This window comes from Osmerus mordax, chromosome 5 (genome assembly GCF_038355195.1).
Source record: "Osmerus mordax isolate fOsmMor3 chromosome 5, fOsmMor3.pri, whole genome shotgun sequence".
Lineage (NCBI taxonomy): Eukaryota > Metazoa > Chordata > Actinopteri > Osmeriformes > Osmeridae > Osmerus > Osmerus mordax.
In genome coordinates, this window is record NC_090054.1 from 9,841,979 (window position 1) to 9,866,801 (window position 24,823).

General features: G+C 41.0%; 1 protein-coding gene across 1 annotated transcript; it reads left to right on the plus strand.

Moving 5' to 3' along the window:
* Window positions 1–777: 777 nt before the first annotated feature.
* myofl (myoferlin like) lies at window positions 778–24,394 on the plus strand. Its single transcript, XM_067236522.1, has 53 exons — window positions 778–941; window positions 1,451–1,506; window positions 1,640–1,731; window positions 3,630–3,738; window positions 3,852–3,948; window positions 4,176–4,333; window positions 4,488–4,616; window positions 5,196–5,258; window positions 5,510–5,560; window positions 5,686–5,716; window positions 5,820–5,935; window positions 6,053–6,179; window positions 6,361–6,464; window positions 6,631–6,699; window positions 6,792–6,835; window positions 6,917–6,999; window positions 7,691–7,729; window positions 7,845–7,969; window positions 8,061–8,171; window positions 8,480–8,657; window positions 8,828–8,952; window positions 9,089–9,198; window positions 9,332–9,524; window positions 9,693–9,848; window positions 10,130–10,261; window positions 11,236–11,399; window positions 13,429–13,543; window positions 13,662–13,764; window positions 15,054–15,193; window positions 15,288–15,452; window positions 15,665–15,752; window positions 16,034–16,111; window positions 16,350–16,531; window positions 16,811–16,969; window positions 17,089–17,190; window positions 17,399–17,560; window positions 18,059–18,224; window positions 18,695–18,771; window positions 19,008–19,106; window positions 19,234–19,362; window positions 19,734–19,889; window positions 19,986–20,077; window positions 20,162–20,332; window positions 20,574–20,722; window positions 21,239–21,378; window positions 21,633–21,721; window positions 21,823–21,918; window positions 21,997–22,138; window positions 22,223–22,322; window positions 22,454–22,647; window positions 22,735–22,844; window positions 23,721–23,868; window positions 23,998–24,394. Exons 1-53 carry the CDS (start codon window positions 854–856, stop codon window positions 24,034–24,036), a joined length of 6,141 nt encoding a protein of 2,046 aa, XP_067092623.1. The 5' UTR covers window positions 778–853; the 3' UTR covers window positions 24,037–24,394.
* Window positions 24,395–24,823: the final 429 nt, after the last annotated feature.

Here is a 24,823-nt window from a genome sequence, read left to right on the forward strand (position 1 = left end):
TCTGAAATCACAATTCAAATATGTTCAAATGTTTCCGTTTGCACGCTGTTAACATCAGTGTTGGTTCTATATCGCAGTGACTCACTTAGTGAGGAATATGTTCAACCTAGCAAGCCAGCTATAAAATCCACAATAATCTGCAAACCGTTAGAATTTTAGCTAGTTTAGTAGGCCTACCTACACAGTACTGTACAGTAGTACAGACCGTTGACTTACTAACCCACCAAAACAAAGCTGTGATGTACTGTAGCCTAGTAACACTTCCGATCCTTAAATTACACTTACAATGAATAACAACAACTTGTTTTCAGAAGTACAGATAAATTAGCTATACTATAGTTTAACGGTAGTCTGACTACCTAATTAGCTAGCTAGCACTACCTACAGGCCCACAAACTGTGCAGTTGTCCCGCCACTGATGCTACTGTGCGCGCGTAGCCCCGTACCAACCTGGTGGTGGCAGCTAGCCATTGCTCTATGGCTCTGGGCAGTGGGAACAAACTCACGTTTTTCTACCCATCACCTTTGGGAGGCGCTACAAATTAAACTTTCACTTCTACACTAATTCACAAACAGCAATATACTGGCTATAAATGAATGATTCTTATATGAGTAAATATTGTATTCTTATTTTTTTTCTTTGTAATTCTGTTTTCTGTCATTTGTTTGCAGTAAAAAATAAATAAATAAGTAATGGGAACTGACTCATTGAGAGGAACTGCGCTGCCATCCACCCCTCGCATTTCCTCTTTCATTTGTTGGATTAGGCTACCTAGAGTGATTAAGAGCGTACAAAGCAAGGAGATGATGTGCATTTTCTGAGAGAATTAAACGGACTCAAATAAATGCAACAATGTTGCGGGTGTCAGTGGAATCTGCCAACAATATCCCCAAAAAGACATTCGGAAACCCAGATCCAATAACTGCAATTGTGTTTAAAGGTAATGTACCCAGTTAACGTTTTCATTTCTTTCCTGTAAGAACGATTCCAAATATAGGCTAACATGCGCACAAGTCTAGATGAAAGTTTTACGGCTAACAAAAGTTCGTGTGTCTTTCATCATGTTTTGTGGGGCACTAGACAAAACAAACAACAAACTAATATAATGCATAAAAGGGCTTGGTTATAAGTGAATGTAGACATTGAACATTTCAGTTGATTTAATAATAGTCCCAAACATCAGTTTCTTATTTTTTATTTGCTATGATAAGCGTATGATTAGTTACCAGTGGTAGAATGTCCTTATAAGGCAAGAGGGCTCAAAGACTGCTACAGCTGGTTCTGTGATTTATTTGAAGTATAAACACACCCAGGAGAGTCCAAGACCGTTTTACAATTGGGATACAATAAGAATGCTACAGTAAAATCACTACATTTCTAGAAGCTATGACTGAATTCGAAGAAAATATTTTGGGGATGAGGTTTTAATCAATTAATGACTGTTCACAGGGGAAAAAAAGAAAACCAAAGCAATTGACAATGAATTAAATCCTGCTTGGAATGAAGTAAGTGTACATATGAAATTATCAAAATTATATCCCAAAAAATCAGATAGAACAAAGAAGGGAGGGAAACTTGAATGAATGAAAAATGTAGATAAAGAAAATGTAACCTACATGTATTGTTTTTGCAATACAGGTCCTTGAATTTGACCTCAAAGGCAGCCCTTTGGATTCATCTTCTTTCATTGATGTAGTTGTGAAAGACTACGAAACTATTGGCAAAGACAAGTATGTGCACAGTATCTCCGAACACTCACCAACACATTACTACTACTTCCCCTCTTTCTTTCTCTCTTTCTTTGTCCCATTAGTGTTACATTACTTTGGGTAGTCAGTTCAGCATTGTCGATTAAACCAACATACTACAGGTACGGAGGGGGGGGGTCATACCTTAGAGAAATGTAACTGTGACAATCTTCACTGCAATGGGACAATGTTCATGCACAACAGAAGCATGAGAAGCACAACCTATTTCTTTGCTTAAAAATAATGGCTTTAATATATGTCAGATAAGTATATATGTTAGTTAAGACCCCAGTTAACTTTTACAAGCTGGTAAAAAGATCAGCACAACCAACTGTGTTATCACCACACCCGCCCTGGTGCCATGTTCAGACTTGTGTATGTCATGAAAGCTAAGATTCCTCACTGATCAAATCTTTTACTCTCACCTTACTTTACATTGCACAGATTTGGTGGCAGACAAACTCACAATCAAGAAAGCACAAACAAATCTTAACAAGATTGCTTGTACAGAATATAATTTAGAATCTTACAAAATAAACAAAGTTAAAGTTTACTAATCCCTTATCTACATTTACATTTAGCAGACGCTCTTATCCAGAGCGACTTAGAGTAAGTCCAGGGACATTCCCCCGAGGCAAGTAGGGTGAAGTGCCACAACGTCATTTTGACACAGTCGGGAATCGAACTGGCAACCTTCAGATTACTAGTCCGATTCCCTAACCGCTCAGTCACCTGACTCCTGAATCTAACTTGCTCAAAAGCAAGTTAGATTTAAACAAGTAGATTTCTGTGATCTAAAATAAATATCATGTAATATTAAGAATTAAGCACCTTGATTCGTTTAACCAAAACATAAGAAGTTGTTGTGGTTAATCACATAAATCACAAAACAAATGTGTTAAGAATGATTTGGAACAATTGGTTCTGCTGTGGGCATCACAAAGTAGTCTTCAGTAAATTATTTTGCAATTGTTCCAGCTGTGTGTTTCACTCTCTTTGTCCAAAGATAGATGACTTCAAATCACTGAATACAGACAAGGTGTGTGTCTTTCTGTCTGCAGTCTCTGTCTCTCTCTCCTTCCCTTTCTCAGTCTGTCTTCTCTTCTCTCTCTCCTTCCCTCCCTCTTTCTCTTTTGATCTACAGTACCAGTGAATGGGAAAACTTTTGACTGGTACTGTATGTCTCACTCTTTCCGTCTTTCTGTTCCTCCTCCTTTCTTCCTCTCTCCATGCCTGTTGCAGAAACAAATTCCTCTTTGCCTCTCCTCATCCCACCTTTTAATTATTCCAGATTTGTGGAAATGTCTGTTGCTCTTTGAAAAGGTAGAAAGTAGGCATGGTAGACTGCCATTTTGTCATTGTGATCGATATACAGTACATAGATACATTATATGAGTTCAGTCTTTTTCTAATATTATCTGTCCGTAAGGGAGTTCCTCTCATGTAATCGCAGAGATATCCTGGCATGAAAGTCCATTGGTACAGAAGAGAGCCTTCAATTTAAGCCTCAAAACTCAGCTATTAAGCAATGCATTATCAGTTGCACAAATACTAAATCATTCCAGTTCCCCTTAAAATAAAGTCAGTTTGGCAATTATAACTGCTCTACATTGTCAGGTTTGATGCCTTTGTTATGTTCATTAAATCTGAAACATAGAACTTGGAACTTTGACTAACTCTACATCACCCAGGCAAGCAATGTCTTGTCCTGACAAAGGGAGAGTGGGAAGGAGACAAAGAATGCAATAAAAATACGTAATCCAATAATGCCTAAATCATATAAATTGGCTTAATGTTTTGAATGCAATCTGGGCATTATTCATGCATTTTCACCAGTAATATATAAATTACTATCAGTGTAATTGTTGTCTTACTATTAGGTTCATTGGCTCAGCTAAGGTCTTTCTGAAAGATCTGGCTTCTGGAAACAGCAAGACCCTCCCCGCCAAAAATCTCCCTTTGATCAATGAGAAGCAACTGGCAATTGGGGTGAGTTACATGGCCAGGTCTCCACACTGTATTGTATGGATCTTTCTGGATTTTCAGAATATTTCATGAATTCAAAATATTTTAAGACATGTAAATTAAGATTTGTCCTCCAGGCGACAATTAATTTGATGATTGGATATGAACCGCCTGCCAGCATGACGCCCATCTCAAATGACCAGCCTGGTATAGATTTGTCACATGGGGACCCAGGTACATTATGGAGTGGCTTACTTCTGTCTTACAGCTTATTGGGCTCTGCTGATGACTGCTTACTAACGTGAAGAACACTGGTTAAAATTCTTACAGCAGGGATAACTAGCATTTATCATCTGGGGAATCATGCCAGATAGACATTCTCAGGATGTATATGTTTTCTGAAGAATTTGTGTAAAATGACAGTACAAAACATTTATGTGATTGGCCTTCTTGAATGACAGATGAGGGGAAGGATGAGGAAGATTTAAATGGAGGGGGGCAGTTGGGGACACATGGTGTGACGCCTTTGCCCGGGCAACCAGGGACCCCGAACCAAAAGATCAGACCCGCTACCGTCAAGAGACACAAAGCCCTGGCTAACAAGCTGCAAGATTTCCAGGTGAATTCAGAGATTATCTTCAAAGAAGGAAATTATTAATGACTTATTTGACCAAGTTGCGCATCCTGTTAGTTTTCCTATTGAACTAAACAGTGAATTGTTTCTTGTGTAAAAGTTTGTTAATGTATTTCACCCTGTTCTCCTGAATGAGCAGATCCGTGTTCGAGTTATTGAGGGTCGTCAGTTGCCTGGCAATAACATCAAGCCGGTGGTCAAAGTGAGTGTGTGTGGACATACTCACAGAACCAGAATCAGGAGAGGAAACAACCCATTCTTTGATGAGGTAAAATATTGGTCAAAGATGGGTTTTGAAATGTGTACCCTGTACATATCTTCTTCTATTCCAAGTGTTGATAAGAGTTCTTCTTTATATATTTTCATTTGGTGAAAAGCCCTGTTACAATGTTACATTATTTAATCTGAAAACCTAATTAAAAGCTTAAACAAAGTTGGTCTACATAGCTATACATTGAACATTTTGATACAACAAACTACGTTTTTCACCAGTGTTATTCAGACAGACGCCATTTTCTTATCTGTTCCCTATGTTGCTGCCCTTCCTTTGCTGCCTATGTATTTCCTAAAATCATTTATCTCTGCAACTTTGATGAAATGGATCATCAACAAACACACTTCTTTAATATTTAATAGTCTACTTTGGCGCTCATAGTCAAATACAAAAGTTGGGACCATATCTGTCAATGATATACTGTATTAAATCCCATTGTTTAGAAGAATTTCAGTGTCTGCCTTTGTGTACAGGAAATGTTTACAGGGATATGCACAGTATCTATTAACTACAATGTATCTATTTACTATAAACTACAGTGTAACTACAATCTACTAAAACGTCTGCCCGCAGATTTTCTTCTACAATGTCAACATGCTTCCCTCTGAGCTGTTCGATGAGTACGTCAGTTTTCGGGTGAGTGCTGCCTGCTGTCACTCTGTGTTTTTCAACCCTAGCTTCCACTCAGAAAGGATGATCCTCTTTCCCTTCAGTCATATTGGAAGATATTCCACAGCTGTGCTTTAAAACCCAGTGGTTGATCTTTGGCTGTGACGTACAGCACCATACCTGGTGTGGGGTTATCCACAATGCACAGAAGTCAGCTTTGTGGGGCTTAATGATTACTGGCTGTTGACAGTGCTTTGTTTGGCCTCTCTCCAATACAGCTGTATGACTCCTACTCACTTAGAGCAGACAGTCTTATGGGGGAATTCAAGGTGACGTATGGACCATTCTTTATACGGCTTGCCCTTGCATTCCAGTGAAAATAGAACCTGCTGTAATATATTACAGCATGTGTTTTGGTTATATATTTTTTTTCTTTTGCCCTTCTATATTTCAGCTAGATGTTGGCAACATTTACGATGAACCAGGTTAGTTCTTTTTAGAAAAGTAAACACATAGTATCTAGGCCTAACCCAAAAGGTGTAAAACAAATGGATATCTGGATGACTTATGTATGTGTGTGTTCATCAGCTCATGCCATTATGAGGAAGTGGCTCCTTTTGAGTGATCCTGATGACTCCAGTTCAGGGGCAAAAGGCTACCTCAAAGTCAGCATGATGGTCATGGGCTCAGGGGACGAGCCACCGGTATAACTGCAGACCCCCCCATACATGAAATACATGTGTCATACAGGCATTAACTATATGTACAGATATTACACATTACTTACTAACTATTCCCTATTCTCCTCCCTCTCCATCCAGACTGAGAAGAAGGTGCGTAACGAGGAGCAGGACGACATAGAGAGCAACCTGCTGGTGCCGGCCGGGGTCAACATGAGACTGGTCACTCTTAACCTCAAAGTGTACCGTGCGGAGGACATGCCTCAGAGTACGCACATTACAGAGGCTCTCTTCAATACATATGAGATTAGTTGGTTCCAGAGGGAAAATTGCACAAAAGATGACAAGATTATCAAAACCCCAGAAATGACACAGTAGCTAAGAGACACATTATAACAGCCACATTTTAAGACACACTATCCCTTAATTATCCTTTTGGTATTTTACAGTGGATGACGCATTTGTACAGACCATTAAAAATGTGTTTGGTGGAGCCGGAGACAAAAAGAATTTGGTTGACCCTTTTCTGGAGGTCAGCTTTGCTGGAAAAAAGGTATCTGGGAAAAAAAGAACAGGCAAGATAGCTTGCACATTTTATTAGGATAATATAATGAATCCTTGAGTAGAGTAACAATTAATTATGAATCACACTGTTACAGTAGGTTACGATATACGGTATATGCAAAATTCTGAAAATTGATAACTAGTTGTTGTCCTAGCTGTGCACCAAAATAATTGAGAAAAATGCCAATCCAGAGTGGAACCAAGTGATAAGCCTCCAGGTCAAGGTGTGTATTGTACAACTCTAAACCTTTCCACAGAGTATCCATTAATGCTAGTCAAACCATGAGTTTAATTGCTCTCTGCTCTTCTGTCATAGTTCCCCTCAATGTGTGAACGCATCAAGTTGACCTTATATGACTGGTGAGAAAATACTTACATTCACAAACATACAATCGTTTAAGGCATTGTAGGAGTATGTAAAGGTACTTCTTTTTCTTCCAGGGATCGACTAACTAGGAATGATATTATTGGGACTACATTTCTGAATATGAACAAAATAGCTTCATTTGGGGGAGAGATTGAAGGTATGCATTATACTTGTCTTCCTCTTTTGGATAACACATTTAGATTTTTGGATAGCATTCCCAGACTGTAGGTCAGGGGTATTCAATCCTGGTCCTCGGGGTTCGCTGTCCTGTATGTTTTAGATGTTTCCCTGCTCCAATACACCTGAATCAAATGAATTGTTATTATCAGGCTTGCTATCAATAAGATATAACAATAAAAGCCTAATAATGACCATTCATTTAAATTTGGTGTGCTGAGCAGGGAAAAAAACATACAGGACAGCGAACCCAGAGGACCGGTATTGAACACCCCTGCTGTAAGTTATCAGCCTGGCATTTGCAAATCCAAATAGGTATGGAACCTCTCAGTAAATATTTTGAATTCCAAGGGGGTTATCAACTTGTGTAGACCAAAATGCCTCTGGATGCAATTGAATAGAATTGGATAGATACAACCAAACAGCAACAAAATGTCATCTTGGTTGTTTTAGGAAATGTCTCAACAGCGTTCGTATTACACCCGCCAGATCAGATTAACGGTCATGACTGGCACAGCATTTTTCATACTGGAGGGAAATGTGTTTAAATGGGAGGGGGGGGGGGGGGGGCAAACCGTATGCCAGAGCAAATAAATCGTGAGCAAGCAGGTCTGGTTCCCAGGTCATACAGCATACTGTCTCACCTAGATGTTTTTGTCCCTTTTAAACAGACACACCTGCTGAAAATGTCAACACTCTGTCATCTAAAGGTGAACAGCATTGCTGTACATTCTGTATGAGTAGTTCGAAAATGATACCTCACATCCAGTATTTTCACAGTGATTAAAAACAAAACAAAGTTAGACAACAAACTTTGTTTCCTAGTGAGCAGTGCAGAGTCAGAGTTTGGCTTTCTCCCTGCCTTTGGGCCATGCTACCTTAACTTGTATGGGAGTCCCAGAGAGTTCAGTGGCCTGCCAGACCCATATGAGGAACTCAACATGGGCAAGGTAAAAACACAACTGCAATGTTAACAACCAATGAACCGCATTCATTTTCATAAGCTATGCAAGAAGACAATATCATGGCTATGTGCTACAGGGTGAAGGAGTGGCTTACAGGGGCAGGGTGCTCATCGAGGTATCCACTGAGATGAAGGACAAAGCCAGGATGCTGGACGACATCCCCAATGACGACATCCTGGTGACGCAGGTATAATAATAATAATAAATTGTATTTAAAGGCGCCTTTCTCGGCACTCAAGGACACCATACAGGGTACAAAATACATTTAAAAACAACAAAATAAAGAATACAACCACATTAACAACAACAGAAGAAGGCAGAGTAATGACATTAAATGGAATATGCAGTTTTAAACAGATGGGTTTTGAGTTCCAAGGTATGGACCGCTCATACTGCTTGAGGCAGCCTAACATTACATTTAGTCATTTTAGCAGACGCTCTTTTTCACACCATGGTGGTAACGCTCTTTCCTCCCACCCAACCTTCTCTGAGCAGAAGTACCAGAGGAAGAGGAAGTACTCGCTGTGCGCCGTGTTCCACAGTGCGTGTATGCTCCAGGAGCCAGGAGAACCGATCCAGTTTGAGGTCAGCATTGGCAACTACGGTAACAAGCTGGACTCCACCTGCAAACCCTTGCCATCCACCACCCAGTACAGCTACGCTGTGTTTGACGGTAAGAACGTGCTCAGAGGCAACAAGCAACACCTTTTGGATGTTTAGAAATGTGAAGAAAAACAACTGTCCAAAACATCTGCTACAATTCCCAGTGACCCCTATTAAACACCAAGAACTTTGGGTCTAAACGTAGCAGACCAATAGGCTCCCTGTTTCTGTGTCCTGCAGGTAACCACTACTACTACCTGCCCTGGGCTGACACCAAGCCTGTCGTCATTCTTACCTCCTCTTGGGAGGACATTGGCCACCGCCTGGATACCGTCAACATCCTCCTCTTCCTTGCGGACAGACTTGTGAGATAAACTGTTGGTGTTGTTGGACTGTGGTCTGTCAATTCATACTGCCCTGTGTGCATACTGTACTTTACTCTGATGCTTTTGGCTAATACATAGATATTTAACCCTGCTGAATCATGCCATTTGTCTGAAGGAGTCCAACTTGACCTCTCTGAAAACAGCCATCCTCGCCAAGGCTTCCGAAGCCCGTCTGGCTGAGATCTGGCTAAAACTCATCAACCTTGTGATCGAAGACCTAAGCAGGTAAGACTAGGGTATGTCACCTGATGCTGTTGATAGGTCTCAAACTAAGGACCCAACCTTTTCATAAAAACAAAAATGCTTCATGTAAGTATTACAGGACTTATCGCCATGACTTATCCCCATGTTGTGGAAGTTTCCATGTCCCAGAGCTGGAGGGCAGGCCCAACCTGACAGCCCTAGACCTCCAGATCAAGACCCTACGCGATGCTGTGGTGGCCAGCATCAGAGACATGGCCAAGCGGATGAAGGAGGAAGCCACCGACATTAAAGTCACGCTGAGTGACATTGAGGACTGGTTGTATAGGCTCCAGCAGCTGGCTGATGAGGTCAGCGGGCTAAGACTGTCTGATTTTCTGTTCTGCTCTCAAAGCGTTCTGTATCTTTCTCTCTCGCTCTCTCTCTGTCTCTCTCTGTCTCTTTCTCTTCTTTTCCATCTCTCCATATCTTTGTACCCTCTGTCTCACCCCCCCCCCCCCCCCCCCCCCTCTGCTCAGCCCCAGAATAGCTTGCCAGACGTGATCATCTGGATGCTGCGAGGAGAAAAGAGGGTGGCCTATGCCCGTGTCCCAGCCAATCAGATCCTTTACTCCACCTACAGCGAGCAAGCCTGTGGGAAGCATTGTGGCCGCACACAGACCATCTTCATGCAGGTAAAAAGTAATCTACAGAGACATCTCTGAGCCAACAACAGTGAGATTCCAATTTGTGATGAGGACAAAAACTTCCCGATTTGACTGCTATTGTGTATATTCTACAATTATTCTGTTTTTACTTATTGTGTAACTGCTCATTTGAATGCTTGATTTTTCTTCAGAATAAATAAAGTGAACTGAGTTAAATTGATCTCTCGAAACAAATCACAGTTGAAAGTCTGTATAAAGTTGCAGCAATTTTGACTCATTGTATGTCATGATTATGTTTGTTTACTCAGTATCCCATGGACAAAAACAAAGGTGTAAAGATCCCAGTTCAGGTCCGTGTCAACATGTGGCTGGGACTATCTGCTCATGAGAAGAAGCTCAACAGCTTTGCACAAGGGACCTTCAGTGTGTTCGCAGAAATGGTAAAGTATTTACAGTATGGGTTCGCCGATATAAAAAAAGATACAAAAAATCTGTGTACAAACAATACATTGATATTGGCTAGATTTAAAGACTGTAATTTGTTGACTGTCCTATCAGGTTCTTTATTATTGAAATACTTCTCTTAATGTCTACTCTAGGTAGACTTAAAGAGAAAAGTGTCAACGATGTCCTTCAGTGTCAAGGTCATCTTCACTCAGATTTATTTAGGATACATTCTTAATCAAACCAGCCTGATCCTACACTCAAATATCAAAATCAATCTATCTAGTAAATATACGTTTATTACTGTATATATACTGTATATATATATATATATATAACTTTATTTTATTTGCAGACTCAAGGTCCAGATAGAAAAGTACACATAACATTATTGAGTTTAACTTATTCAAAGTAAAGAAAAAATTTATTTAAACATGCATGGTACTAGAAATGGTACAAAGAATTGTTTGGTGTCACGGTCCGAAATCTCAGGCCAAATTACAGTATCTAAAAGGATGTGATAAAAATGTCTACACACGTCCAGAAATCATCAGCCAAGGGCCTAAAACATTTACTGAACACCACTGGCTATAAAAGTCAGCACACAAAACCTCATGATGATCCTCATGATAGTGGGTGGCGAAGGCTGTTATGACAAATCTCTCTGTGATAAAATTCCGTAGTGTTTCCAATAATAGCGTTGACTGTTTCTCTTTTTTGTTCTCTGGTTCCTCCTTTCTGCTCTGCATAACCTAAAGACAGTCCTTCCCATAATTATTTTAATGTTTTTGTCCTTTTCAAAAATTCTGCGGATATCTTTACTACCCAAGTCCCCAACTTACCCCACATTCTCTCTCTCTCTCTCTCTCTCTCTCTCTCTCTCTCTCTCTCTCTCTCTCTCTCTCTCTCTCTCTCTCTCTCTCTCTCTCTCTCTCTCTCTCTCTTTCTCTCTCTCTTTCTCTCTCATCAGTATGAGAACCAGTCCCGGGTGCTTGGGAACTGGGGTACGACAGGGCTAGTGGGCCGCCACAAGTTCTCTGACGTGACAGGGAAGGTCAAACTGAAACGGGAGTGTTTTCTGCCCCCACGATGTTGGGAATGGGGCGGGGAATGGTTTGTCGACCCACAAAAATGGTACGAAGCACTCCCTGATTTACATAAATACATGCACACACTCACACATTAAGAGGGCAAGACACACGGTAAACCTTCCCAGTACAATCAAAGGAAGTGGACAAGTTTAACATTCTTATGCCCCAGCTAAGCACCCTCAGCCTTCTTTTTTTCCTATGAGTTTACATTCCTCCTTCCTCCACTACAGTACTTATGTAAACACTGGCACTGCTCTTACTTTTAAGCACTTTATCTTAGTCCAGTAGTGCACATAGTTCTGCTGTGATTCAGAGGGTCTGTAATATACACAAGCACCGGAAATCGGGGCAATTACCGACAGGCCCCAAGCGCAAGTGCCCCCACATCCGCTGATGTGCGCCATGGGTGGTGGGAGGGGCAATTGGAGATCGGGAAGTTGTTGCTCCATAGACTTCCAGCTCTGTGTCTTGGTACCCCTGGTAATCGCCCTCCATTGACTGTAGTCCCTTTCTGACACGTTCAAATATAGATGGAATCTACAGCAAACCAGGATGTTCACAAAGAGGCCGCCTCCCCAAGAGGATGGTAGTTGTGTTCCTTTAGCTTGACCTCAGCAGATATGTAGGATCCATCTATTGTACCCCCCTCTGGCTGTACCTGTTCCATCAGATTGTGGTTACACACTTCTGGCCCAAACTGTAGCATTAAGTATAGCCACAGTTTTTACAGTTTTTCACAATTGCTAAAACACATTCTTGTCACCCATTTTCTCAAAACTGTAAATACAAAACCTCATCTTCAAGCACTATTTACAAAACCTCTGAATTCTCTGAAAACGGTATTGCTTGTGATGTCGACGAAGTGCTCTGGCCTGACCCAGCCCAAAGACAAGAAGAAGCACATTGATCACATGTTTACTCCTTAGATTTTTGTCCCTTTGTAGTATTGTATACTGTAGTACAGTGCATTGTAGGCTGTATACTGTACAATGAACAAATTGTATGGCCCTGAACATTGTGCTTTCCATTTGTTACAGTAACAGTACCGACTGCTCAATAGATTTTGACTGGTTGCAGGTTCATATCAACAAATAACAAGAGTGAGTTGTGAGTAGTGAGATGCAGGGTACAGTACTGTATAGGGGTACAAGGAGGAGAAAGAACAAAAAAAATTGCAAAGAGCAAAGCAGAGTAGTAATTTCTGATACATTTTGAGCTACTATGATAGAACATGTTGTCGTTCATCAAAAGACAATGACGGATAAATATGAAATTTGTTTTGAGATTACGTAAAAATGTACAACCAGAACTGAACTGAGAACTATATGTTTTGAACAATGTGTTTTCAATTTTTTTGTGTATTGTTTACTGACTGCTTGATAGTGTATATCATTTTGATCACTTTGTTTATGATTTGAGAGCAGTGTTTGATTTTGAGCACAGGTAAATCTGTTTTGAGGCGAAAGCTTGATTTTGAGCACAGGTAAAACTGTTTTGAGGCGAAAGTTTCATTTTGCAAGAGGATTCAGAGGTTTTGTAAATAGTGCTTGAAGATGAGGTTTTGTGTTTACAGTTTTGAGAAAATGGGTGACTGTTTCAAGAATGTGTTTTAGCAATTGTGAAAAACTGTATTTTCCCACCTTCAACAACCTGTTTGCTCTCTGAACTGGCTTATATTGGTTGTGTCACATCATTTGAAAAATGTTAAATCAATTTTGAGTGGTTGGGTTTTGTCAATGACATGTTTTCTCTATTTGTATTTGATTGTTGCCATTTGTGTTTACCAGTATGGATGACATGTGCATTAGAGTGCAGAATGTGTTTTGAGAATGAGAATGTGTTTAGAGTTTTGCCGAAAAGTCTATGTGAGATCGGCAAATTGTGTTTTACCCTGTGAAATGGTTTAAGGTATTGACAACAGACTGCACAATTAGCTACATGAGTTCAAGCAACTGAGAACTTTGTTCAGCCAATGGGTTTTAGTGTTTTACCAATTGAGAAAAACTAAGTCTACAGTTCCTCATGTTGACAGTGTGTTTGTGTGTGTGTGCATATGTGTCTGTTTGTGTCAGCTTACTGACTGAGGCAGATGCAGGGCATACAGAGTTTACAGATGAAGTCTACCAGAATGAGACACGCTTTCCTGGTGGGGAGTGGAAGCCTGCGGCTGAGCCCCACACAGACGTGGTAAGAGATAAGACTGACAAACACACCCACACACAGATCACACTGATACTCCAAACACTATGTCTGTTTCTAATCCTTAAAAACAGATGATGGCTGATATGACTGTGTGGTTTTGTAGAATGGGGAGAAGAGCCAGGCACTTGGAGAGATTGAATGCCCACCTGGCTGGACCTGGGAAGATGACTGGAGCTTCGACAGCAACAGGGCAGTGGATGAGAAAGGTGCAGCTTGCAATATTTAGCTTTCATATTATGGTCTAGAAGTTAAATGATAGTAATAGTAGTAGTTCACTAATACTTCTGTGAAAATAAAATTGAAAACATTAAAGCTATAATAGGTAAGTGGTAGAACCTATAAATATTTGGGGTAAGCTAAGGAGGCCCTCTGAAAGTTGTTGGGCAACACACGCAGGTCAGTGCCAACGGAATGTCAATTTCTAATTGTGACAGGTGCTGGTATTTTTGGTCAGGATTTTTTGCAGATCATGAAAGTGCAGATTTTAAACTTTCAAATGATGTATAGTAAAATATGAAAATATACTAAACTTACTAGACTAGAAAATCCACTCAAACTTCCCACAGACAGGTAATGGGTGGCACAATAGCAATGGTTAACATCCCCAACCATGGACATCAGACAACTAGCTAACTAGCTGATGTAGCTAACAAATGTTTGGCTCAAGAAGGCATACAAATGTATACACTACAGGTCAAAAGTCAATTGAGACTTGCTTACTTCGACCAGTGTTAAGATGTGCTTAAAGTTGTTGTCCTGTGAGCCGCCTATCACGCAAGCTGTTGACTTTCAGAAACTTTTCTTACCTGTTGATTCTGTTGTGGCTTTGGGTCTACCAGACCTCTTTGTGTCAGAGTTTCCTCCAGTTTCCAAGTGCCTTTTGATGGTGTAGGAAACTGTACTCACTGACACCTTGGCCTTCTTTGCAATTTCTATCTAAAGAAAAGACCTACACTTTTAAGGGTTACAATGGTCTGTCTGTCTTCCTTTGTTAATTGAAAAACCTAAACTTTTTTTTTTCAAACTCTTTCAACCTTTGTACCATTTCAGGTTATTCACTGGACTTGAACTGCTTAAATTTCAATAAAAATTGAAAAAATGGGGGTGTTATAAAACTTTTGACCGGTAGTGTATTTGTATTCGTCCTAGTGCAATTTGAAGATTGCACAAGCGGACCTTTTACAGTAACAGCCCCTCTCAGAATTGTGGAGTGGTATGCTACTTTCCAGCCAATTCAGTTGTGCAAACTACTCAACCACACTCAAGCTGGAGGAAAGTGCAGAAGTTCAGAGAATAATTGGGGGTCGCTGTTTCTCATATTTGAATTTATATTTTAACTGCAATAAAGCAATTTAATTAATGTAATTTCAGAAAAAAATGCTTAATGAAATTTATGCTGAGATTTAACCTTCCTATTTCTGCATCTGGTGAGGTAAGGTTTATTATTTATTTTTGTTTATGTTTGTGTGTGAATGTGTGTATTTTTTTGTACCAGGCTGGGAGTATGGTGTCACCATTCCTCCTGACGACAAGCCCAGATCTTGGGGGGCAGCAGAGAAGATGTATCATGTCCATCGCAGAAAGAGACTCATACGCCCCCGGAGGAAGACAACCAGTACTGCAGCTACTCCTGAGGTTAGAATGATGTTCATGGAGCCTCTATAGAGCAGGGGAACTGTGTATGTAGATTAAGTATCAACACCTGATTGGTTCACTGTCACCCTCACAGCGCAGGGATCCAGGTGAGGGTTGGGAATACTCGTCCCTGATTGGCTGGAAGTTCCACAGGAAGGAACGTTCGTCAGACAAGTTTCGCCGCCGTCGCTGGAGGAGGAAGATGGCCACATCTGACACTGAAGGGGCCTCAGCCATCTTCAAACTGGAGGGGGCGCTAGTGAGTATCCCTGTTTGAGTTGTGAGAAATTGGTTGTTCTCACATATTCTCACCTACAACTACTTCTTCCTGTCAGGTGGTTATGGCAGGTTTCAACAGGAATAGAACAAAGCAAATTTAGACTAAGACATTTTTTGGGGGGAGGGTTAGCCAATCTGCATTTTGTTGTATGTATACGCTATCCTCATTGTTCCTTACCTTCTGGTTTGAAGGGGGTCGATGTTGATGAAAAGGCCAGCAAAAAGGACCCAGCCAAATTTTTTGGTGCCAACACGCCCACAGTTTCCTGCCACTTTGACCGTAAGTATTAAGCGTTAAATGCCTGCCACTTCCCAATTTTGCCCACACCCATGCAATTTCCTCTCAGGAAATCCTCTCTTAGTTGCGGTCCTTACAGGCGTGTGGCAGTTTAATAAAGGAGACATTTCCCAATTAGTAATATGCCATACAGGTATTTAGACTGAACTGTAGGGGTTTGCTATTTACTGTAGTTTTGCTTTTGTTATGCTAATATACCAAGGAAATATTATTTATAACATAAATATAGTATGTATAATCTATTCCATTGTGTATCTCACCAGGGTCCTACATGTATCATCTCAGAGTGTATGTCTATCAGGCCAGACACCTCACAGCTATGGACAAGGACAGTTTCTCAGGTGGGATATAAACTTGCCCCACTTCATCCACTTTCTATTTTGCACTAATGTACAGTTCTACAGTTTTAATTAGATACAATGTTTTGTATACTTTGTATTGTGTTGGGAATGTGGCTTAATTAAAATAAAAAAATAAAAAATACAGGGTACAGTGATGAATAGCTTTAATGATTTATCAGGTGCAATGCCTGCCCACAAGCCAACACTGATTGCTTCAAGGACCTGTCTCCCCCTCCAGATCCCTACGCCCATGTATCCTTCCTCCATGTCAGTAAGACCACTGAGATCATCCGAACCACTCTGAACCCAACCTGGGACCAAACCCTCATCTTTGATGACCTAGAGATCTACGGTGACCCTCAGACCATCGCCCACAACCCCCCCAGCGTTGTTCTTGAGATTTTTGACAGTGACCAGGTGGTAGGTACTGTCCTGTTCTGTACCACATGGTATAGACTGCAAATACCCCTCTATAACTCCTCCAGATCATCCGCTAATGGAATGCATACAAATTAAATCAATCACAATGTGTACAGAGGTTATTAACCTTCTTACCATGTGGTGATATACAATGTTTTTAATAATTTTGTGTCTGTACGTCGGTTTGTCATGTTATGTCAACAACACATTACCCCCCCCTTCCCTTCCACCCACATCCCAGCGTATTGATGGCCGTTGTGTCTTTTGTGTGTCTGCCAGGGTAAAGACGAGCCCATGGGCCGGTGTCGCTGCCCTCCAATAGTGAAGCTCAACCTTGCCACAGCCATCAGCCCCAAACTGCTGTGGTTCCCCATTACCAAGAAGGGCCACAGTGCCGGTGACATGCTGGTGGCTGCTGAGCTCCTCCTGAAGGATAAGGTAACCTACTGAGGGAAACCTTGATTTGTTGTTTGAGATTCTAAACTCTTGGGTTTCGCATTGTCTCATAGGTGATGCTAACAACCAAATGCTAATATGCTAATTGTAATTTGTTCCAGGTGAATCAAGGGGACCTGCCCCTGGTTCCTCCCAGAAGGGGAGAGAAGCTCTACATGGTTCCTCAGGGTATACGGCCTGTGGTTCAGCTCACTGCCATTGAGGTGTTGAAAGCTTTTCCTGGAATCCAGAAACAAATGCACACATCAAACTCACTGCATGATCAGACATGCTTAGCACCACCGTGAGACAGCTGCTGTTGAGGAATTGGTGAAACTAGGAAACTTTTTATTTCTGTCTGTCCATATCTGTGTTTGAGCAATAATGGGTTTGTGTGTTTGTGTGTATGTGTGTGTGTGTATTTTCTCACAGATCCTGACCTGGGGTTTGCGGAACATGAAGACCTATCAACTAGCTAGTGTGTCATCACCCAGTTTGATTGTGGAATGTGGAGGGGAGGTTGTACAGACCACCGTCATCAAGAACTTCAAAAAGAACCCCAACTTCCCCAGTTCTGTTCTCCTCCTTAAAGTGGTACTGCCCCATCTCTCATTGCTCTGCTTGTGGTCTCGTTCTAAGTTTGTGAGGGGGGAAATAAAATGAGCGATTTATTCAAGTCATAGTTATTACCATTATGCCTCTCATCCTTTCTTGTCCTCCAATCATCAATTTGTCTCATTGATTGGGGAAATTAAATATTATTTAAAAATAAATAAAAGTAAATTATTATATAAACATATATAAATACTCAAGCATATTATGCTTGATAACAATAAGAATATCACATTTAGCGACACATCCTAGAGCAGTGGTTCTCAACCAAATGCATGTTCGTTACCAGGCTTCTACAGAATTAGATAACGACCCATTTATTTGAATCAGGTGTGTTGGAGCAGGGAAACATCTAAAACATGCAGGACAGGGGTTCCCTGAGGACCAGGGTGGAGAACCACTGTCCTAGAGATACTTATACAGTTTGCCCATCAGTTTGTAATGGTTTTAACATACAGCTCTGGTGTAATTTATGTCTAGCTCCTACCCAAAGAAGAGATGTACACCCCTCCCATAGTGCTGAAGGTGATAGACCACAGGCCATTTGGCAGGAAGCCGATTGTGGGTCAGTGCACTATCGACACCTTGGAGGAGTATCGCTGTGACCCCTACTGCAATGACACTGAGGGGATCATGTCTGCCAAAGGTATGACAAGTCAGGACTTGGTCTTGTCATTAGGAAAGATGGCACTCCTAGTTTGCTGCCAAACACAAGCATGCACGCACACGTAAACACTCTCACACACACAACTTTGCGTGGCTGTTCTTATGGAACTGAAGAACATGTTTTCCCTAACCCTAATTATAAGTTTAACCCAAAAACCTAACCTGAACACTATACCTATTCCTTACTCCTAACCCAAAAACCAGACCAAACTCCAAATACCAAAGCTTAATGTTATTCAAACCCTTACTCTAATTGTATCCCTAAACCCTCTAAAAATCCCCTAGAAATATGCACTTGTGAGGACCAAGAAAATGTCCCGATAAGTTTAAAGAGAGGGGTCTTCTCTTACCCGACATGAATATTTTAACACAGACCCACATACACACACATAGCCTATCACCACCACATGTTTTATGGTGGTTTGATACTCTCTGGCCTATCTGTTTCAGTGTCCATGATAGCAGCTGCCCAGGATAGTTTTATCATCAACATTGAGGACAGAGACAGCCCCATCTCGAATACTCAGGTAATGGAGTGCCTTCACAGAGAAGTCTTATGCTGAGTCATCAACAATGTACCAAACAAACGTATTATTTGTCGATTTGATTAGTTAAATTCTCTCTCAGTTGTTCTTTGACTTAGTCTCCTGAATGTTCTCTTGTTGTTTTTAGACTAATGAAAATAAGGTGAAGCCCTGCTTTTACTCTGGCAATAAACGGTATTTCCTGTTTGATTTATTTGGTATTTTTAAATTCATTTCAGGAGGACGAGGTTGTGGACTGGTGGTGTAAGTTTTATGCCTCCATTGGAGAACTGGAGCGGTGTGGACCTTACCTGAAGAAAGGATACGACACTCTGAAAGTGAGGGAGACATGACACTCACTGTTAGCAAATAGTTAGTAGGAAAATGTCCTGCTAGAAATATCTGTGCAATCTGCACACAGGCATGTGTGTACATGTTTGTGTGTGTGTGTGCATCCTGCCTCAGGTACACCAATGCGAGCTGGAGGACGTCCCAGAGTTCCAAGGGCTGACAGACTTCTGCCACACCTTCAAGCTGCAGAGAGGGAAGAGTGAGGAAGAGGAGGATGACCCCTCTGTTGTGGGAGAGTTCAAGGTGAATGGACATGTCACTTAAAATACTTTTCTGTTTAAATACTGTTAGTGTATTACCAAGCTGTACAAATTTGAAATACATCAAACACATATCAAACACATCAAATGCATATTTCCTTTTTATGATTAAAGCATAGTTGATGCTTGCCATGTCATACGAATGTAATTGTTCAGGATGACGTTGTGGTACACTGCACATGATCAACAAATCACTTTGTGATTTCATGTCTGTGTGAATAATAAGCTTTTGTCTGCCCCCTGGCGGTGGTTTTGAGCTGTTACCTGCCAAATCTTGATATTCTGAAATCGGAAGAGACAACCTAACACAAAGTTATCATGACCCTTTTTACGGTTTTGTTTGTGTCTCTTCAGGGCTCGTTCCGGGTGTACCCCCTGTCAGATGATCCGGCGGTGCCTGTTCCTCCCCGCCAGTTCAGGGAGCTGCCTGAGAGCAGGCCACAGGAGTGCCTAGTGAGGATCTATGTGGTTCGCTGTATGGACCTGCAGCCTAAGGACAACAATGGCTTGGTTAGTCTGCTGGGCCAAGCCAACCTTAGTTCCCAGGAGGATAACCAAACTGTCAGTTTCATGAGAATGAATTTGTTTGTTTGAATTTCTTTTCAGTGTGATCCATACATTAAGATTTCTCTGGGAAGGAAATCGATAGATGACAGGGAACATTACAAACCCAACACCCTCAATCCGGAGTTTGGAAGGTACAGCAATGAAGTGAATAGCTCAAAATCATGATTATTTATTTTTTACAAATATGTTTAACTGTTTTCCCTCTCCTGTTCCAGAGTGTTTGAGCTGTCCTGCTTCCTGCCTCAGGACAAGGACTTGAAGATATCTGTGTATGACTTTGACCTGTTGAGCAGGGATGAGAAAGTGGGTGAGACGGTTATTGATGTGGAGAACCGACTCCTCTCTCGCTTTGGCTCCTACTGTGGTCTCCCTCAGTCTTACTGCATGTGAGTCACGCTTTCCCTTGGAGCCTCTGTATAGATCCCAGTTCCAGGTGATAGACCTGTGTGTGTATCCAAAATGATATACCTGTGTGTGTCCTCATTCAAATAAATATACTTATGTGTGCCATAGTTCTGAATGATGTCCCTGTGTGTGCTGTAATTCTAAATTATGTGTGTGTGTCTTTAAATGCTACTGGGAATGGTACTGTACACCTGTACAATCACATGTTTTGTTATTCAACAGCTCTGGGACTAACAAGTGGAGAGATCAGCTGAAGCCGATCCAGATCCTACAGAACCTGGCCAAGCTCAGAGGGATCTCCTCTCCCCGCATAGAGGGAGACGGCAGCTCTCTGTCTTTCGCAGGGAAAGAATACAGCCTGCTGGACTTCGGTAAAGCAGAGTACATTTACATTTAGCAGACGCTCTTATCCAGAGCGACTTACAGTAAGTACATTAGGGACATTACCCCCGAGGCAAGTAGGGTGAAGTGCCTTGCCTCGGACACAACGTCATTTCGCACGGCCGGGGATCGAACCGGCAACCTTCTGAGTAATAGCTAGATTCCCTAACCGCTCAGCCATCTGACTCCCCCGTAAAGTAAGTAGAGTAGAGTAGAGTATAGCAGCACTGTATTAATTCCCTGGGAGTAATTGCATTACATTGCAACATTAGCAGAAGTAATAAAATACAACATACACAAATGTTGAATTCAATATACAATAGAAATAAATACAAAGTAGAGACCTGCAGTACAAAACTGGATCCCCTGACTACTCTAGCACCACGGCATCTTGGGCCTTTGTTACACACAGTGTACCAGTTTGTCCACTGTGTGTCTCATTATTACTTTTTGGACAAAAGCTACTCCTCTGTCCTAATCCTGTTTGTGTGCTCGGTCATGTTTAGAGGCTGACAAAAGGATCCACCAGCATCTGGGCCCAGCCAAGGAGAGGATGGCCCTGCATGTCTTGAGGACCCAGGGGCTTGTACATGAACATGTGGAGACCAGGACTCTCTACAGCTCCTACCAACCGACACTGTCCCAGGTCCGACCACTCATAGCCTTATAGATCGAGATCCTACTGACATGCAATAGTTCATCATCTGTGTCCATAGCCACCATAACAATTTGTCCGGAAATGCTTGGAAATGTCTCTGAATAATATCATGAGTTATCCACAGTATCCTCTCATTTAACAGTATCTTTGGTACAACCCTGAGTAAGAAGTCATGATCTTTGTCTCCATTGAAATCAATTAGACACAACATACTATTCATATTGGATGTTGTTGTTTTATAGGGAAAGATCCAGATGTGGGTGGACATCTTTCCTAAAAGCCTGGGCTCACCGGGACCGCCCTGTGACATCAAGCCCCGCAAAGCCAAGAAGTGAGTGATGCTGGATGAAAAGGAGTGATTACACTGATGTTAATGGTTTTATAGTTAAATAGAGAGCATACTCTAATGCGAAGTTACATGTTTCTAAACAGATATTTCCTGCGGGCCATTATTTGGAACACCACGGATGTCATACTGGATGAAACCAGCATCACGGGTGAACACATGAGTGACATCTATGTCAAAGGGTACGACTGGACGTGGTTACTCAGCTAAGAAGTTATCAGCAACCAAGTGTTGTTTGTCATTGTGTTGCTCGTTTGCAGATGGATGCCAGGCATGGAGGAGGACAAGCAGAAGACCGACGTCCACTACAGGTCCCTGGATGGCGACGGCAACTTCAACTGGAGATTAATCTTTGGTTTCGACTATCTGCCTGCAGAGCAGCTATGCCTTGTGTCCAAAAAAGTGAGAACAATGCTTACTCAATGTTAGGATTAATTAAGTCACAAATTTGTATTTTTATGTGTTTTTTGTTTGATTTGGTTCCAGGAGCATTTCTGGAGCCTGGACAAAACTGAGTTTAGAACACCCCCAAAGCTGATCATTCAAATTTGGGACAATGATAAATTTTCCTTGGATGACTACTTAGGTAAGAGACACTTTTGTTAGTGCAGTAAGAAGTGCTGGGATGGTAGTCTGGGAGACTCATTATACTTTATATACATTATCCTAGTATTTTTACTATCTTAATGAAACAACTTATTGTCCTCTCTCACACAGGCACCATAGAACTCAACCTGCTCCATCTGATCCCTCCAGCTAAAACCTCTGAGAAATGCAGTCTGAAGATGATACCAGGAGTGACAGACACCACCCCTTCCAAAAGACCAAAGCCCAACTCTCTCTTCTCCCAGAAGTCTGTGCGTGGCTGGTGGCCATGTGTCATCGAACAGGACGGGAAGCATGTTCTGGGAGTACGCCTTGCCCTACTGTGAATGGTAAACGACTGTTGCTGCACACACAATAGGATTTCTTGTGACTGTCACTTTACCTCTACACAGGGAAAGGTTGAGATGACTCTTGAAGTAGTGGAAGGAACAGAGGTGGACGAGAAACCTGCTGGAAAGGGACGAGATGAGCCCAATATGAACCCTAAACTGGAGCATCCCAAGTAAGACATCATAAACACCTCACCTTGTTCTTTTGACGATCAATATTTACTGAAGTTTACAAATGCGAAAAGAAAGTTATATTATATATGTCTGTCTGTCCATCTGTCCGTCCGTCCATACCATTCTCTTTATTTAAGCATGGCATCCAACAGTTGAGAATTACTGTATTACTGTAAGAAAAGGAGCCCTGCAAACAATAAACATGTAAAAGTACTATAGAATATTGTAAGTACAAAATAATATATGTAATATGATGAAAACCTCTGCAACACAACAAGGCCTTTATATGAAGACAGAGATCAATCCATATGAATTTGTAGCAAGCCAACCAACATTATTATACAGTGTTCAATACCTACTAAAATTTATGTTAAAGCCTATCAGAGAAGAAAAAAAACTTTTAACATATTTACATTTTATACCACAATTGTGTTGGGGGTTTGTCTAATAAAAAAGGTTGAGGAAAAGCAATGTCACAACATTTCTTATTTGTAGGTATGCATCTATAACTTAATTAACTAACTACAATTATATAGCTATTCCTGAGGTTGCTCACATTTGTGACATCATTTTAAAGTCCAGGATGTCCTCTCAATTGGACAAAATAAATCAATACAAAGGGCTTGCAAAGCCCTTTTGCAAGCCCAAAATCAATGTCCACTGTAGTGTAGAACTTGTTTGCTGGGTCTCAGGATGATAAAGTGCAACACAGTGTGATCAACTGCAATTGAGTTGCGTAGATCTGGTGATGATTTAGAAAACAAGCCATATTGTTGTCACTCCTGTCATTTTAAATAACAATTATACACTTATGGGATTATAAATCATATGTATGTGTCCTAAAAATAACTGAATGCTATTCTACCCTCTCACAGTCGTCCTGACACCTCCTTCTTCTGGTTCACAAATCCTTGCAAGACAATGAAGTTCATAATTTGGCGCAAATTCAAATGGATATTCATTGGTTCGATATTGCTGATACTTGTTCTGTTGTTCCTTGGGATCCTGCTGTACTCACTACCGGTAGGAGCACACATAAGCACAATGCAGAATACATTCCCACACTTTCATTACATGCAGAATGTACTGTATAAAGTGCAAACATGTTTGTAATTGTATGAAAATATATATATATGTTTTATTAATCCACAGAACTACATTTCAATGAAAATTGTGAAACCATTCTCCTAGAAGAAGAATTATAGAGCACACTGGTTCAGATGTCAGCCTGCCTTACACCATGTTTGCACAAATCTTCAACGGACACTCTTCAAACCCATGAAATATCTTTCAGTTGTATTAAGCTTTGGCATTTACGATTGCCATAGTCTTGTTTTTACAACTTGGATTCATACATTCCTTATCTTGTCATTTTACAAATGTTGTAGGCCTACTCTTGCAGTAGGCTATCTGTTTAAAAATACTCTCATGTTAATGAAAATATTGTACTGTTTTTTCATAATTACTCAACTAACATTCAGCTTTTTTTTTCATTTACAGTCCTGGCCAAAAGTATTGGCAATGACATACATTTTGTGTTTGCAAAGTTTCCTGCTTCAGTTGTTCTGGTGTTGATTCACATCAAATACAAATTGAATTGCCCCCCTCCCCCATCACAAATCTGAAATTTCAGTGATTTTGGGCCCTGGCATACAGTGACCAACAAACCTTTTTGAAAAGTCATTTCATCAAATCAAATCAAACTTTATTTATATAGCGCATTTCATACCAGGAGGCAACACAATGCGCTTCACAGTGGGGGGAAAGGGGGTGGGGGATACAAAACCCTCAGCAAATGGGAAATTGTGAATGAGTACTAGTCAGGTGAAATCACTATCATTCTGATGGTATTAAAAGAGCAGATTGAGTGCTATAATATGGGGGACTCTTTGCATATATTGAATGTTTTTACCAATAAAAGCCTTTAAAACGTATGAAATAGTTATTATAGTTTTTCAGTATACTATAGAAACTTTTT

Bases quoted from the DNA above. Each gene is read 5' to 3' on its own strand.
- myofl (XM_067236522.1), top strand. From the start codon at position 854: ATGTTGCGGGTGTCAGTGGAATCTGCCAACAATATCCCCAAAAAGACA. The intron at 17,561-18,058 runs GTACTGCCCCAT...ATTTATGTCTAG, and splicing joins CTGTTCTCCTCCTTAAAGTG to CTCCTACCCAAAGAAGAGAT. The intron at 18,225-18,694 runs GTATGACAAGTC...TATCTGTTTCAG, and splicing joins GGGGATCATGTCTGCCAAAG to TGTCCATGATAGCAGCTGCC.